This window comes from Nymphaea colorata, chromosome 3 (genome assembly GCF_008831285.2).
Source record: "Nymphaea colorata isolate Beijing-Zhang1983 chromosome 3, ASM883128v2, whole genome shotgun sequence".
NCBI lineage: Eukaryota > Viridiplantae > Streptophyta > Magnoliopsida > Nymphaeales > Nymphaeaceae > Nymphaea > Nymphaea colorata.
The window spans coordinates 20,687,202-20,702,166 of record NC_045140.1 but is presented as its reverse complement, the minus strand read 5'-3'; the positions used below and the strand labels follow the sequence as shown (position 1 = coordinate 20,702,166).

General features: G+C 38.7%; 2 protein-coding genes across 3 annotated transcripts; one reads left to right on the top strand and one right to left on the bottom strand.

The window, feature by feature from the left end:
• Positions 1–817: 817 nt before the first annotated feature.
• Positions 818–2,528, bottom strand: LOC116249759 (uncharacterized). 2 transcript variants are annotated; one of them, XM_031623010.1, is made up of 2 exons: positions 2,200–2,528; positions 818–1,686 (listed from the first exon to the last, which is right to left on the bottom strand). In XM_031623010.1, exon 2 carries the CDS (start codon positions 1,654–1,656, stop codon positions 988–990), a length of 669 nt encoding a protein of 222 aa, XP_031478870.1. In that variant the 5' UTR covers positions 1,657–1,686; positions 2,200–2,528; the 3' UTR covers positions 818–987. The 2 variants fall into 2 exon arrangements, with proteins under 2 accessions (XP_031478870.1, XP_031478873.1); XM_031623013.2 differs by lacking the exon at positions 2,200–2,528 and adding an exon at positions 1,870–2,174.
• An 8,972-nt stretch (positions 2,529–11,500) lies between these two features.
• LOC116250204 (elongation of fatty acids protein 3-like) lies at positions 11,501–13,122 on the top strand. Its single transcript, XM_031623698.2, has one exon. The coding sequence runs from the start codon at positions 12,006–12,008 to the stop codon at positions 12,900–12,902; it is 897 nt and encodes a 298-aa protein (XP_031479558.1). The 5' UTR covers positions 11,501–12,005; the 3' UTR covers positions 12,903–13,122.
• Positions 13,123–14,965: the final 1,843 nt, after the last annotated feature.

The following is a 14,965-nucleotide window of genomic DNA, read 5'->3' as shown; positions in this document are numbered from 1 at the left end:
TTTTCAACCACTCCTTTATTATATAAAAACAGTTGCATCATGCTAGCTTCTAAACTGTTGTTAGTCTTTAGAAGCATGCAAAAAGGATACAATATTGAAATGCCAAGGTAAATCAACATCTCCTACAACTTCAAGTTCAGGACATGATTTTTCTTTATTTCCATTTTTAGAAAAACAGTTTGTGATGTGCAAGGTCGAAATGTGGAACGTTTGGTGAAAGACAAGGCCACCCCACACTTTTTCCCAGCTTGAATCTACAGCCTAGTAAAAATACCCAGCCAATCTTCTTGATCAATAATAACTGCTTATCATTTTCTCAAACATGCTTCACCTCCTTACAAGCTATTATTACAGGCTATTATAGGAAGTTAGCAAATTTTTATTTTTCCTAGTAAAAAGTTTTGGCTTGTTCAGAACAAAAGATGCCTCCAAAGTCCAAGCAGTCACCTTATAGCAATCTTAAATGTGAACAATTAGTTCTTTTTAATTTTTTGAAAAAATGAAAAGCTCATGGTTATTAAAAAAGGTACTGCCTCAGCAGACTGCACCAGAGTCAGTAGACATAAGACAGGACTAACCGTATGTGCTAGGTAGACATAAGACAGGACTAACCGTATGTGCTATGTAGACATAAGACAGGACTAACCGTATGTGCTATGTACACATAAACCATGAGACAAGAGAATAGACGATTCAATTTATTAGAATCATGTGAACTCACAGCCTCGATCACAGTAAAGCTTCGGAGAATAAAATCCATAAATAGCGGCCCCTATTTTCCTATCAAGACTCAGATATACAGCAAAGCCTTGGTAGATGATCTGAATAGTGTATAATAATTTATTTAGAAGATTTGGAAGCAAACTTAAACTTACAGCAAGGTCGACTAAAAATTTACAATTGCATCACAAGAATTACATGTACATTTCCAGAAATCTTCCACCTTAAAGCTGCACATGAAACCAGCATGATGCATACTAGAAGGAGCTAGAAGAAGAGAAAGAAAATAACCACCAAAAAACCAACCAATAGTAGGTACTTCTGTAACATGTTATCCTGCGGTGCATGAGTTGAAGGCGGATGATATCCATGAGCATGACCTCCATGAAACGGGTTAGAGAACCCATAAGGGAAACCAGTAGCGGCACCATAGGCATCAGGAAATCCATGCATCTGAAAACCAAAGAGTGATGGAAATAGTCCAAACCCAGCAGAGAAAGTGAAATTCCCAAATCTCGTGGTCGCCATAGGTGCTCCCATGAACCCAAAGGGCTGCTGAGTAAAATGGTTGGGTTCCGAAGCCGGTGCCGTTTCTGGCCTCTGGCCAGCAGGACGGCTTGGAATTTCCATACCAGGAATAGACTTAGACCTAGGATCTGATGATGCTTTGCCTCTACCATAAAGAGGAACCAACTTATCCTCCTGCACTAGCGCCTTGCAAACAGGGCAATCAGAATGCGAATGAACACGAAGCCATCTATAGAGGCAAGGCCAGCAGAACAGATGACCGCACAGGGTCACAATTGGATCTTGGGCTAACTCCAAGCATATATTACATTCAAAACTCCCAGCATCACCATTTCCGCTACCACTGGAACTCGAAGCGTTTTGCGATGGTTTTCCCGAAGTTTCGCCTTTGGATCCACCAAAATCCATCTTGTGCCCAAAATTACTTGCGGTTGCGGGCTGAAACCCATAAAAGCATGCGAATTAATCAGAAGGCCCAATGCTAAACGGGAAAAGAGCCCCAAATCCAAAAGGAATTAAATAAAACTGGGATTCTGAACTAGATCGGTGTTTCTATGAAGACCGATAGTAAAAAAAAGAGCACACATAAACATTCTGGGAGTCAAGTATGCAGCCACATACACGTATCGGAAAGAGATGCCTGAACACATGAACCGATAACGCTTGTAGTTCTCCCCAAGAAAAGATAAAACAAAAATGCCACTAAAATTAAAGAACAAGATCGCAGATTCATCAGAACGCCCAGAAAACGAAAGAAACAAGACCCTAATCCACAACCAACCAATTATAATATTCACATCCAATAAACGAAAACCTCGACACTGGCAGGTAATTTAGGAAAAATAAATCCTACAAAATCCATCAGAGAGGTCCCCTTAAAAAGGAAATAACAACCCAAGAAAAAAGCAAAACAAAAGAAAAGATTTGCCCACCCCAGGAGATGAAACCAACCTGCTCTTCACGTGCCAGATCCGATGGCAAGGCGATCTCCTTTATCGACAGAGGGTAAAACGCTCGACGACGAGAAGAGGAATAAGAAGAAAACCCTAAAAATTGCAAGAGAAAAAAGGCGTAGAAAAGGAAAGGAGAAGAAGGTTCCCTGCCCTTAACCCCCCTCCTCCTCCCCTCTTTGTCTCTCTGCTCTTCCCCCGAACAGGGCCACCACGCTGGGAAATGGTCCGCCTGTCCTTCTGCGAAATTCCCTGGAAACCCTCCTCCTACAGCGACGGCGAATAAAATAGGTCCTGTCCTGCAAATACAAGTCAAAAACCTTAATTCTCTTTATGTCAAATCCAACGCCTTTGCTTTGGTATCTATCTCGGGGTTATATTAGCGTAGGCTTGCATTAAGCTGACTTCCTTTTTAAAATAATTCAATTTATTAAAATTGAATATATATATATATATTATATTATATCTGTGTATAAATTTTATATATATATATATATATATTATACTTATATCATATGTCATCCGTCGGCTAACTTTGTCAATTCAGCCTTGTGAATTCTATACATGGAAGTCCCGAACGTGGTCCCTACATGGTTTGTCAGGGTGTACACTAAAAATTGTGCAACAAGGATGAAAATGACTAAAATACTCTTATTAAAATGATAAAAAAAAGTTAACCGAGGTAAAAAAAAAAAAGCATTGTTAAACAGTGAATATCTAAAATATTTACTTTTTTATAAAATTTCAAAAATGCCTCCAACCCACTTTGATGTGTATTCCTTGAATCCTGTGACATAGTGTCTTTCTCCATGTTTTTGTCAGCAGGTCAGTGAGTTTCTCTTTCTCACTCTTATATATATATATGTATATATATACACCAAGCTTTTAAGGTTTTATCAGCCAAATATGCATATGTTGACCTTCATATTTGAACATAATTTTCCTTTTAATTGTTTTTTCTTCCCCCCACCCCAAAAAAAAAAAAAAAAAAACTAGGCATTTAACCCTTGGAGTAACAGGTGACTTTAGAGGAATGCACACATGCATCAAATGAAGGAAAATCAAATGAACAACTTTTCACTAACCTTTATATCTTACCTTTAAGTGTTTTCAATTTTTAAATTGTTTTAAATGTCATCAATTTTATTTATATACGTTGCTTATAGAATTGGTTACGATTTCGGTCGGTTCGCTCCTATTTGCCCATCATGATGTAACTAACCATCCAGCATCTCCACACGAAGATCCATTTGGATCCCTTGGTCTCATGGGTCTCAGCTCGTGGAGAGCAACAATATCATAACTTGCTTGGTGTGTTTGCCAGGTAAAACAATGGCAAACATGACAGCAATTGTTGTCAAAAAAATTAATTCATGAGAGGATTCGCACAATGGGTTGGATGGAGTTGATAAGCAGCCAGTCTCTATTTCAACCTCTCGAAATATCAACCTCTAGCACTACAAAACCAGAGAAGGTTCCAGTATGCAATCTCTCTTGTCGAGATGAAATTTATCTCAATCAACCAATTTAAATCGATCGTCTTCAAAATTTATCCCAATCAAACTGATTTAAATCGAATCTGCGGCAAACCAATTCAATTTACCAGCTGACTGTCACACCTTGTCGGAGGTTGAGTGGGGTCTAGTATCCTAACCAAGTGCTTTCCGTAAATAATTGCTTGCTAAAGTACAAAAGAAAGCACATGATGACAGTGATCACAATTTAAACCTACTTACTTGTAGATCCTGCCTCCTATACCTTCCTCATATTCTTGACTACCTTTGCTGCTTAATTAGTATTTGCTCCTGTAATAAAAGGTACTCCTCCCAAAAGCTGTGATTGCATGTTTCTTTTATTAATCTATGTTTATTGATGTGGCATATACGTACTTTAATTTGCTTAGGAAAAATGTTTATGCGAGCTTGGTACTTACATGTTTAGTTATGTTTCCTTGCGGTAATACCGAAGGGACCAGGAAAGCAATTCAAAGTATGTTTTCTAGCAAAATAAAATATTGATGGATGCATGTAAAAGTTTAGAACGTGTGCATATAATTTTTCGGATTATCTAAGATTGTTTAGGATGTACGTTGCTTTGGACCTACCAAATGTGCTAATTTTTTAATATTTATATAGGGGCCAGAAATTGCCCTCGGCTTAGAATGGACTTGACTTATGGTATATTCTTCAACTTAAATGCTGCATTTATCACAGTTTGCAACCCATAGAAAATTCGCAGCTCAAAAAAGTAAAACACGAAAACATGGCACTATGAGATTTGAACCTTGGATTCCTTGAGTGTGATCTTGTCCCCTCAGTTCCCTATTCCCCTTAAGCAATCAATATGCTAATTTGCTCAATACTAAAAGTCAAATGAATTTTAGAAGCTGTGTCTTGCAAGTAAAAGGTAACGAGGTGCATAGTTTTGAGAGCTGTATAATAAAATAACTTAAATAGGCACTACTAGGGCTTATCTTAAATGTATTTCTAAAAAATTGGCCATGAATTTAGGATGTTCATTATGTCTTAAATTCATTGATCTCAATTCGAAGGAAGGAATGACCTGAATCATATCACGAATCTTAAGATACAAGAATTATAAAGCTATATGGCAATCCATGTATCTTTCAATCAAAGGAAAAAGATATATATATATATATATATATATATATATATGTTATAAATCAACGTATCCGAGATCTTAAAAACCTTAAGGTTCTATAATCTCAAATCACCTCAGATCCTAGGGCAGTCAAACTCCTTCCTCTAATAAAAGAATGTAAATTGCAAACCGGTTTGTTAGTTCTTATAATTCCGCCTTGGCTCTCAATGTCGCATCATAATGCAATTGCAAACCTGCAAGAATTACACACATCTAAACAACAAAGGACGAGACAGATTTAACAGCAAAGCAAACTCATAACTAGACTCAGATCGGCAGATAACCGGGTTGGGTCAGCTAGTTGACTCGACTACTCTTTAAAATAACCATAATGTAAATCATGGCATCTGAATCGGGTGAGCCAAGTCCGAGTGAAGTTGCGTTGGGCCAAGCTATCAAGAGTGAATCGGGCCGAGTCAGGAGCGAGCCGGGCCAACCTTGTTTCATGGCCAGGTTTTGTAGCTGTCTGAGTTGACTCGGACGATTCCTCGAACGATTCCGGAGACAACCTTGCGAGTTTGCTGTGCTCATGGCTTATGTCACTTTCCACACATGAGCGTGCACGTGCAGGCACACGCATACACTGCCGACTTGCTGATTTAGGGCAGCCACATGCCTGAAAAGTTTGGCAAGAGGCCATCCATATTGTCTAATATTCTAATTTATTTAATTTGTTCTCTTTCTTTTTCTTAAGCTTGAGATTACCCATTTTTTTTATTGGGCGTGCATTGGTCTATTTAAAAGTGTTTAAAACTTTCATAGAAGACACAGATCATTTTGGATCATAAATCGAGTTTTCCTTATAGAACAGTGCGAGAATCTTCAAACTTCTAGATGTAAGTTTCTGTCAAGAATTCCGGCGGTTTCCTTAGTTTCTAAGATATTTCGATTGCCGTGCACTTGCAAAATTTTGTAGGCATTTCTCTCTCTCTAAAAAAGATTATGAACTGTTACAACTCATTTTAGATTTAGTGCCCATTAAAGCATCAAAAGGCAGAAGAAACAACGCCTCCTGATGAACGGGTGCACCATACGTGGTGGGGTTTGTTGGCGCATTGACACTATATCAGCTTCATTTTTTTCACGGGCAACGACGCAGCTTGAGAGAGAGAGCCTCAACACCTTATATTGTTTGAAAAAAACAAAAACAAGAACAACATCACTTAAAAAGACTTAAACAAACTCATCCTAAGCAGTTGGTTGAAATATTTTCCGTGTATATTGTGTTAGGAAAAAAAATGACCAAGTTCTTTCTAGTTCGGGATCATGAACTAGTGATATCTTAGGCATTTAAATATGCTCTTAGTTCCTCAGATGCTCAATTTAAAAGCTTGTGAACCATCAGAAAAGGCAGTTTTATCCCACGGGTGCACCCATATGTACATATAGAAACCAGAAGATGTATACCGTTACCATCACTCTTGAATAACATCCAAAAGAGCTGTTTAGGACCAACCCCTTATCCCCTTAGTGTATGGGACTATAATCACCTTAAATTTTTTTTTTAAAGATTGTGTTATTTTATCCAAGGGTGAAACCCAAATTTAGACGCAAGATTCAAAGTTCAAGGGCCAACTTTCAGATCAAAATTAGATCCAAAACTTGAGTTCAGATCCAAATTAAGCATTGCAGACCCAAATTCGAATCGCATTCAAAACGACAAAATTTGAACATCGCGCGTACACGGACCTTCCTTTGTTTTAAAAACCCATTTCTCGTTCCAAAACATGTTTTAAACCTAAGTCGCACGCTCGAATGAGTCGACAACTGACTAAACCAAAATCAGATTTGGAGCGAGTTCGGAGTCATTCAAAATGGAGTCGGCCGCCCGTTTTTTAACAAAACTTTTCTTTTACACATTTTAAATAAAAAATGTTTTCTATATAAACAATATTTTTTTATTTCATTTTATTAGATTTCATCTGATTTTATTTAAATTTTTTTAAAAAAGGGAGGGGTATCGTCGCGTAGCGAGCAACAGCGCCCGGCGTTGGGTAGATGCGCGTGGCACGCACGTCTTCCCCATACTGGGCACTGTTGCGCCTGGTGCGCAACAGCGCCCGGGCAGGGGCCTACAACAGTGCAGCCCCTCAGATGAAAATATTGAAAAATTCAAAAAAATTCAAATTTTAGGTTTTGACTTCAAAAACCTTTATAAATACCCTCACAATCCTTTTTCTTGAACATGGGCTAACCCTTGAGGGATTTCTAATGTTTAGATTTACTTCTCTTTTTATTTTTTTCTTCGTTCATTCTTATTTTTCTTTTTCTTTTTCAACTTGGAGCAAGGTTCAATTATTCAAATGGTGAAGCGATATTTCGTTTTATGCTTCAATCATGTTATCTCATTTCTTGAATATAGTATTGTCTTACTTTTCATATTCCTTTCTTCCTCTACCCACGGCCAAAGGAGATAGCTCTCATTCTCTATTTTAGAGTCAAGAGGTCATGCTCAAGTGCACCGTGAGCATGAGTAAATGAGATGATCTTTCATTTTCATGTTTGAGTCATGTTATTTCATTTATTGAAAATAGTATTGTCTTGCTTCCCTTTTTTCTCTCTTCTTCATTTCCTTATGGTTAAAGGAGATAGCTCTCACCTCTATTTTAGAGTCAAGAGGCTACGATCAAATGCACCGAGAGCATGAGAAGTTGAGATGATATTTCTTTTTATAGTTGAATCATGTTTTCCCTCTTAATTGAATCTCTCTGTCTCTTCTTCCTTCCTTGAATATTGTCTATATTTTATCCATGCATAGTTGCTTGGTTTTTTATTTATATGTGAATGTATGGCGAGAATGATAGTATGGTTTGTAAATTTTTGCCTTTATATTAATTTTTGAGGTTGAGACTTGTCCAACCTAGAGAAAATCATCACAAAATATGTATATTTTAATATTCATTTGCATGTCATTTTGCTCAATAGTTTTCTTTTTAATCATTCGATTAAGAACCTTAATGAGCACCTTATCGTGTGGTTTGAATTTCTTTCATACCCAACGGTGGAGGAAACATATTCCATTGTAACCAATGAAATAATAACATTCTATGTTTATATAAATCATATTTTTCAAAACATTTTGAAAAGACATATTCTAATGCGGCCTTAGATACTTAGCATAGACTCTTACATGAGTCCAAACTCTCTTCCGGCCTACATAAAACTTGAAGTCGGTTGTTTTCATTTCTTGATTTTTATTCTCATGAAGACATGTACGTATATACGTGTTATATATGTATATATGCACATGATTATTTCTTTTTGTTATTATCTTTTTATGATTTAACATATCATTATGCAAACTCTCATATACGTATATATAAATATATATACGTGTATTCCATTTTTAAAATATCTCTTTCTTTCTAAGATGATCTTCTTTTCTCTACTTGATTTAAACCTCATTTTCATAAGCTTTCATATATGTATCTATACGTATATATATATACATACATATGTATATATAAATATGTATATGAATATGTATCTCTCTTTCTTTTAAATCTTTGATCTTGTGATTTTCAAGATCTTTTTCTCTCTCTTCTTCTCTATATTTTCTTATGATCAAATATCTCATCTTGTGCATCCTTGTGGATATTTTTCTTCTCCAAGATCATTTTCATTTACCGACTTCACTAAGACCATAAATCAAGTAATGACCCAATATTGGATTCATGCTTGATGGTCTACAACTTCAATCCATTTTCAAAAACTTTTCCTTCTTATATATGATATTTATCAAAACAAAAATCTTAAATGTATGTTATGGTAGGAATGTTTCTAAATAAATGTTATGGTAGGAATGTTCCATTCTCTTTTAATCATATATGCTTCATTCTTTTTTAATCATATTGGATCAATGCATCCATGCATTCACCTCCACTTAATATCATCAATAAACACAATCACATCTTTAAAAAAACTTAAGCAAGATGCGATGAAACTCTAAGTAGGTGGTAATCAAATTATGGCAAAATCTCAAACCTACTTAAAGTCTTAAAAGAACACTAAAATAACCCCAAAATGAATTCTCAAGTTTTTCAAATGATATTTACAACTTTCGCTAAAATATTTCACATTCTCAAATGATTCTTCAAGAACCTCTTCAAAAGTTTGAAACATCAAATTTTCAATATTTTTCTACACCGCATATAGAATCAAAAGGTGTTTAAAGTTAAAACAAAAAAAAATGTGCTTAAAGTTAAAACGAAATGCATCAATAACAAACATAGTCCTTGGGTTGATTACTCCTGGTAAAAACGCTGAGAACAGTCGATCCTCGTACCGACAGGCGAGTCCCTTTCTTTCTTATTTCAAAAACAAAACCTTTTTTTTTTAGCACTCCAAAACCAGCCAAAAAATTTTGGGATGCGATCAGGAACCTACTTTAGTGTATCGGGATGTCTCTCCTGCTGCACTTTAACTTGTTTGTCGGTGGCTCTCATTTTATAACACAAAAAAGTTGGTGTTTCGAATATTCAAAACGAAAAACTGGCTGCCTACTAGTCCCGCCTGTTTGCACCGTCCCGTTCAAGGACAAAGAGTGGGTGCAGCAATTTAAGAAGTACAATAATTGATTGCAATCCCAAAGAAACTGATACCCATGCTGAACCACCAGTCTGCATGCATGATGATGTGGTCGTGTGGCCCATCAATTAACAGTACCTGCTCCAACTTGACTTGCTTTGCGACAAATTAGTAAGAAATTTTTTAGCTTTCAACACTTAAAAAAGGCATCATCACTGCCAAAGGCCTGAGGGAACAGTCATTTGAAAGAATGAAATGTTCGAACCATTGAAACGTTTTATATTGCAATAAAGATTTTTCAAGAATCGTAGTTGGAAAGCACAGGTTTACTTGAAATTCTGAGGAAAAAAAAAACATCAAAATATTCTAATTAAAAACAATAAAATTTGACGACGGCATTGGAGCATGTAGAAATTTCACTTCTGCTACCAAGCGCCTGCTGAATATCACCGCCACAAGAACATGACAAAGAAAATAAACTGAAAAATGTTGGCATGGTAAGACAAATTGTAGCTGTCATAAAACGACCCAACATCAGTTTTTTCTTGGTCTAAAATGGTTGGCATAATCAAAGTGGGACCTCTGCATCCCCAATTCTATCAGGAAAGCAACTGTCGCTGTTTGCTTTTCGTATGAGACCCAAAACCCGAGAATACAATCAAGCTGCAGCAAGGTCTACCAATATTTCATGACAATCTTGGTGTTGAACTTACATGAACTTGTATGCTTGGAATTATTTTGGATCTGAAATATTGAAGACAACTTTCCTGTCGGTTTATCTGGATTTCAGACTAGGGTTTTGTGTCTCGTTTTCATCAATAACTTGTTTTAGGTGTTCTCGGGTTAAAGGTCGAGAGATATATTTAGTTATTATTGATCAGTTTTCTCTGTTTCTGCAACTTAAGTATTAATTTTTCATTGTTCATATGTTTCAACACACGGATATCGTATTAGCATCATATTTACAAGACCATCTGATCACATGAATGTGGTACCACAGCTATAAGTTCATCTGGAGCTTTAAAGAGGGATATATCATATTAAAGCAGTGGAGTCATGCATGGATAATAGCAGTCGCTGCCCTGCCTTATGGTTATGGATGCTTCACTCCCTTTTCTTTTCTCACAACAGTAGGTGACATGAGCTGTGTCCACGATGATGTGATTGAAATTTGAAACAACCCATAAAAACTTGTCAAGTTGATGGCAACTTGGATGCCGATAGCTTTGGCTTGCACGTAGGAGCAATTGCATAGCTTCAAACATGCACCCATTTGGTCATGTTCAAAACTTTATATCCAGCAGAGAGTTTTGACTCTGACATTTTCCTTTGCCTTCTTCTCCCGTCATCACCATCGTTGTCATTTCCGTCATCTCCTTAAAGATGAACTGATTAAAGTACATGAAAATGTTCATGAATCTGATTGTCTAAGGCGAGTCTGAATCCCGCTGCTATCCGAACTTAATGTCAGGTTTCTTAAAAGGGGACTTGTTGATAAAGAGATCTGGTTCAGTTTAATTGTGATGGTTTGAAAGAGGAGTTGGTGATCGACATTAGACCAATAAATACAAATCTAACTTCCAAGGAAACTCGTCGATAATATTTTCACCATATCTTAAGTTGGCATTCCATTAATGTTTAACAAATTTTGGGACACTCATCACGTGTCCATATTGCCAAATAACACCTTAATATGTTTGATGAAATTTCACCGCATGGATGTGATTTGTGTGATTAGCTTGACAGGACAAGTTTGATATGTGGCCTTTCCAGGTTGGTGCCTATTAAATCAAGAATATAAAAGATATCTGCCCGGTGAAATTACATGACTGCTACATCTGAAAAGGACTTGATCGCTTCCACAGAAATATGTAACTATATCTCTTAGGAATTTCATACTGCTTTACTGTAATCCCTTGAAAGAAACATCTATGTCCTAAAAACCCTCGCGGTAAACCCGAACCCCGCTGGTTGAAACTGACCAACCGAGGCCGGTGCCTCCCAGAAAAGAACTGTAGGCCGGCTTGCCGCGGCGGAGGAGGGGCCCAAGTGGGTACCAGTCCATTTCCTGCTGTCTTGATTCCCAATACATTCTAGCATGTCTCCGTCTCACTTTCTTGACTGCCTTAACATCAAAGCAAACTCTGACCGCCTGAAGGCAGCCAGTTCCTGAGAGAGCCCCGATGAGCTCTGGCTCTCCAGCTCACCGTCAAAGCAGCCATTCACATGTAGGGTGGCAGCTCAGATCCCCAGTCCCATCTAACGGCAAGGGCTTCCATTGGATTCCCTAGATTGAGCACCACCCACGTGTTGCACCCAGACATTTAGCTTCCGATCTGAGTTCGGACCACCGTCGCCTCCTCCGAGCCCGGCGGGTTCGGGAGGTTTCAACCTTTTTGCTGACCGAGAAGGCGAGGAGGGACGGAGGCGTCTCCCTTTCAACAAAGTTCCTGCAACTCCTCTACAAAAGGACGAAGAAGTCAGAAGACAGCCACATATAAAAAGGGCAGCCGAAGAAAGGAACGTTGGCAGCAGACAGACCCCGGCGGAGGCGGAAGAAAGTAAGTTTTTGCATCCCTCTCTTGAATTGTTGATGAATTGAGTCTGCAAAAAGAGGAGATGGTGGGCATGGCGATTCAGAGATTGCAATATTACTTGGCGGAGCACCCAGCGATTGTAAACTTCAGGTGGAGTCATATCCATTCATGGGGATCGACGTGGTTGTTTCTGTTCTCATCCATAGGCATCTACCTCGCTTCTGCCCTGCTCCTGAGCCTCGTCCTGATCAAGCGCAGGCGCCCCGTCCCTCTTGGCCTCCTCCCTGCGCTGCACAGCCTCGCCATCGCCGTTGTCTCCGCTGCCATCTTCATCGGGATCAGCCTTTCGACGGTAGCGGAGATTCGCGATACCCGGTGGTTATGGCGACGGAGCAAGACCCCGATTCAATGGCTCCTTTGCTTTCCTCTTGGTACGCGACCGTCGGGCCGCGTCTTCTTCTGGTCTTACATGTTCTACATTTCCCGGTTCCTCCTCCCGCTGCGCACCTTCTTCTCCATCCTCCGGCGGCGGCCGCTCACCTTCTTCCGCCTCTTTCACTGTTCCATCCTCATCTTTATGTCCTTCCTGTGGCTTGAGTTCTCCCAATCGTTTCAGGTGGTCGCCATACTCTCCACCACGTTGATCTATTCCATTATGTATGGGTACCGCTTTTGGACCAGCGTCGGGTGGCCGGTGTCCTGCTTTCCGGTGGTCGTGAATTGCCAGATTCTTCTATTGGGATGCTACCTCGCTGCCCATATCGGCGTTCTGCTCCTGCATTTCAGGAAGGAAGGGTGCAATGGGATCGGGGCGTGGGTGTTCAATTCCTTCCTCAACGGTACTCTCCTGCTTCTCTTTCTCAATTTCTACATCCGGAAACATCTGAAAGGGAGCAGAATGGTTGAGGACGATGACCACCCTTCTCCGTCGAGCAACAACGGGGAGTCCTGTGAGTTGGAAGGGAAGAAAGAAAGCTAGCAGAGGAGACTGTTGCCTGCCTCTGATATGCGAACAGTTGTGGGTTAGCAAATGATCTGTCCTTGCAGAGGCTGTTGAGAGTTTACTTTTTGTGTAGTTTTACTTTTCATTTTTCTTATTTTCACTTTCTTTGTGAGCAATACAGAACCAGATTATGTCAGAATTTTGGGGAGAAAAAATAATCCCTAATTTGTATAAAATAGAATTTACTTTCTTGCTTGCTCAAGCTTTTTCATCAAGCGGTTACTTCCTGTCAGAGTAGGGAATTTCCCTTTCTGTTTCATATAATGACCAAATCGAACATCCAGCAAGGATAGATAATGCATAAATGCTGATTTATCGAGAGGTTTTCATCATTATCTCTTGAGCACCAATACATAAATTAGGCAAGCAAGGCATGTAAATCATGCATTTGAAAAGAAGGTAGCAGAGGACACTGTTTTCTGCCTCCGTATGCAAATCAAATCAAATTTACATTCTTAACATTCTTCGTTTGCTCAAGCTTTTTCATCAAATGGTTTCTTCTTGATGGAGTCATGAAATTCTGTTTCTGGTTCATGTAATGACCAAATCAAACATCCAATAAGGACAGTTGATGCACAAAAGCTGATCTATCAGGTGGTTCTAATCATATCTCTTGACCACCACTGCAATCACGCCATTTGAAATAAGATGGTAAAAGGTAAAGCTGAGGCCGCTCATCCACCTACATAGCGTCCTTTGAACCGGCTACCTCTGCAATTCTTGCCGTTGCAGCCGTGACTGTAATTTTGATATTGATATACCATATGGGAAGACTGACGCTTTTCTCTGTTTTAAGTAGTAGACCAGATGTCGGCATAAGTTATTTCCTTTTAAAACCATTTTGGCCAGACATAACGCCTTTGGCAGCCAACTGCTTTGAAACTGCCAAACCATCTAAATGACGTCTGAAAGAATAAATTTGTTGTGCACTGGAATGTTAGGGACCAATGCAAAGTAAGAAGAAAATGGATGAGAAAAATACGCATATTATTATAAAACTGTACAAGGGAACATGGAAACTCGAGAGATACTGAACTCTAGAAAAGCAGAGCGGTGGAAAAGACTACCAATTTATTTTCTTTAACATATGCACTAAACACTTCGATCATGGTAATCTGATTCAACATCGAGAAGTAAGACCATGTCTGGAAGACTAGCGGCTTGCTTTGATTGTTCTTGATGTACAATTATAGAGAGATCAGTTGCTCTAAAAGGGGTCTAGCGGAAGGATCATGTGAGAAGATTGAGCTGCTTATTGATCATCCGGGGCGATTAAAGACAGAAGCTTTTCTCGAGTTGGGAATGTTTACACTGTTTCTTGAACCAGAAGCACTGTAAAGTTGCTTAACAATGGTAACCAGATTAGCAGACAACTGAGAATATTTTTCGATTCATGTCCACTGGCAGCCAATCAATTTCTTAAATACGATGGAGATGTAGGAAGTTATTTTTAGGGAATGAATTGTCTGAACAAACTGCAAGAACCATAACTATAATGTCAGTAACCCAAACAGTAAGAGAGTAGAAAAGGTAAGAAAACGGCGGAAGGGTTTCAAGAATTAGAACATAAAATCCAAAGAAGGCGTATAATGGCAGTTCACATCTGCAAAAGAAGTGAAATGGTTCTTACCGTAACTTCGGAATGACCAGTAGATATATCAATTGAGCCCTACTTGGTGACTGGTTGTTGGGAATCAGAATCGTCGTTAAGCTTTTAGATAAGCAGTCTCCACGGACAGAAACCATTGAAGGACATGTTATTATTTTGACAGTTAGGAGAGAGTGACCGACATGATAAAGACACAAAGTTGCGGTTCTAAGCACACGGATGCAACTCCATTATCAATCAATTGGAAGGGTTTAACCTTTCTGGTGGAACTGTAAGCAAATGAAGAGCCAAACCATGGAATCCGGTGCCACATTTGTCCCTCTTTCTGTAAACCATTTAGTTAATCTCTTCCAACAGATAAAGAAGTTCCTGCTTTCTTCCACAATGAGGAATTGAGGATGACAAGTGTAGGCCTACTACCACCACTAAA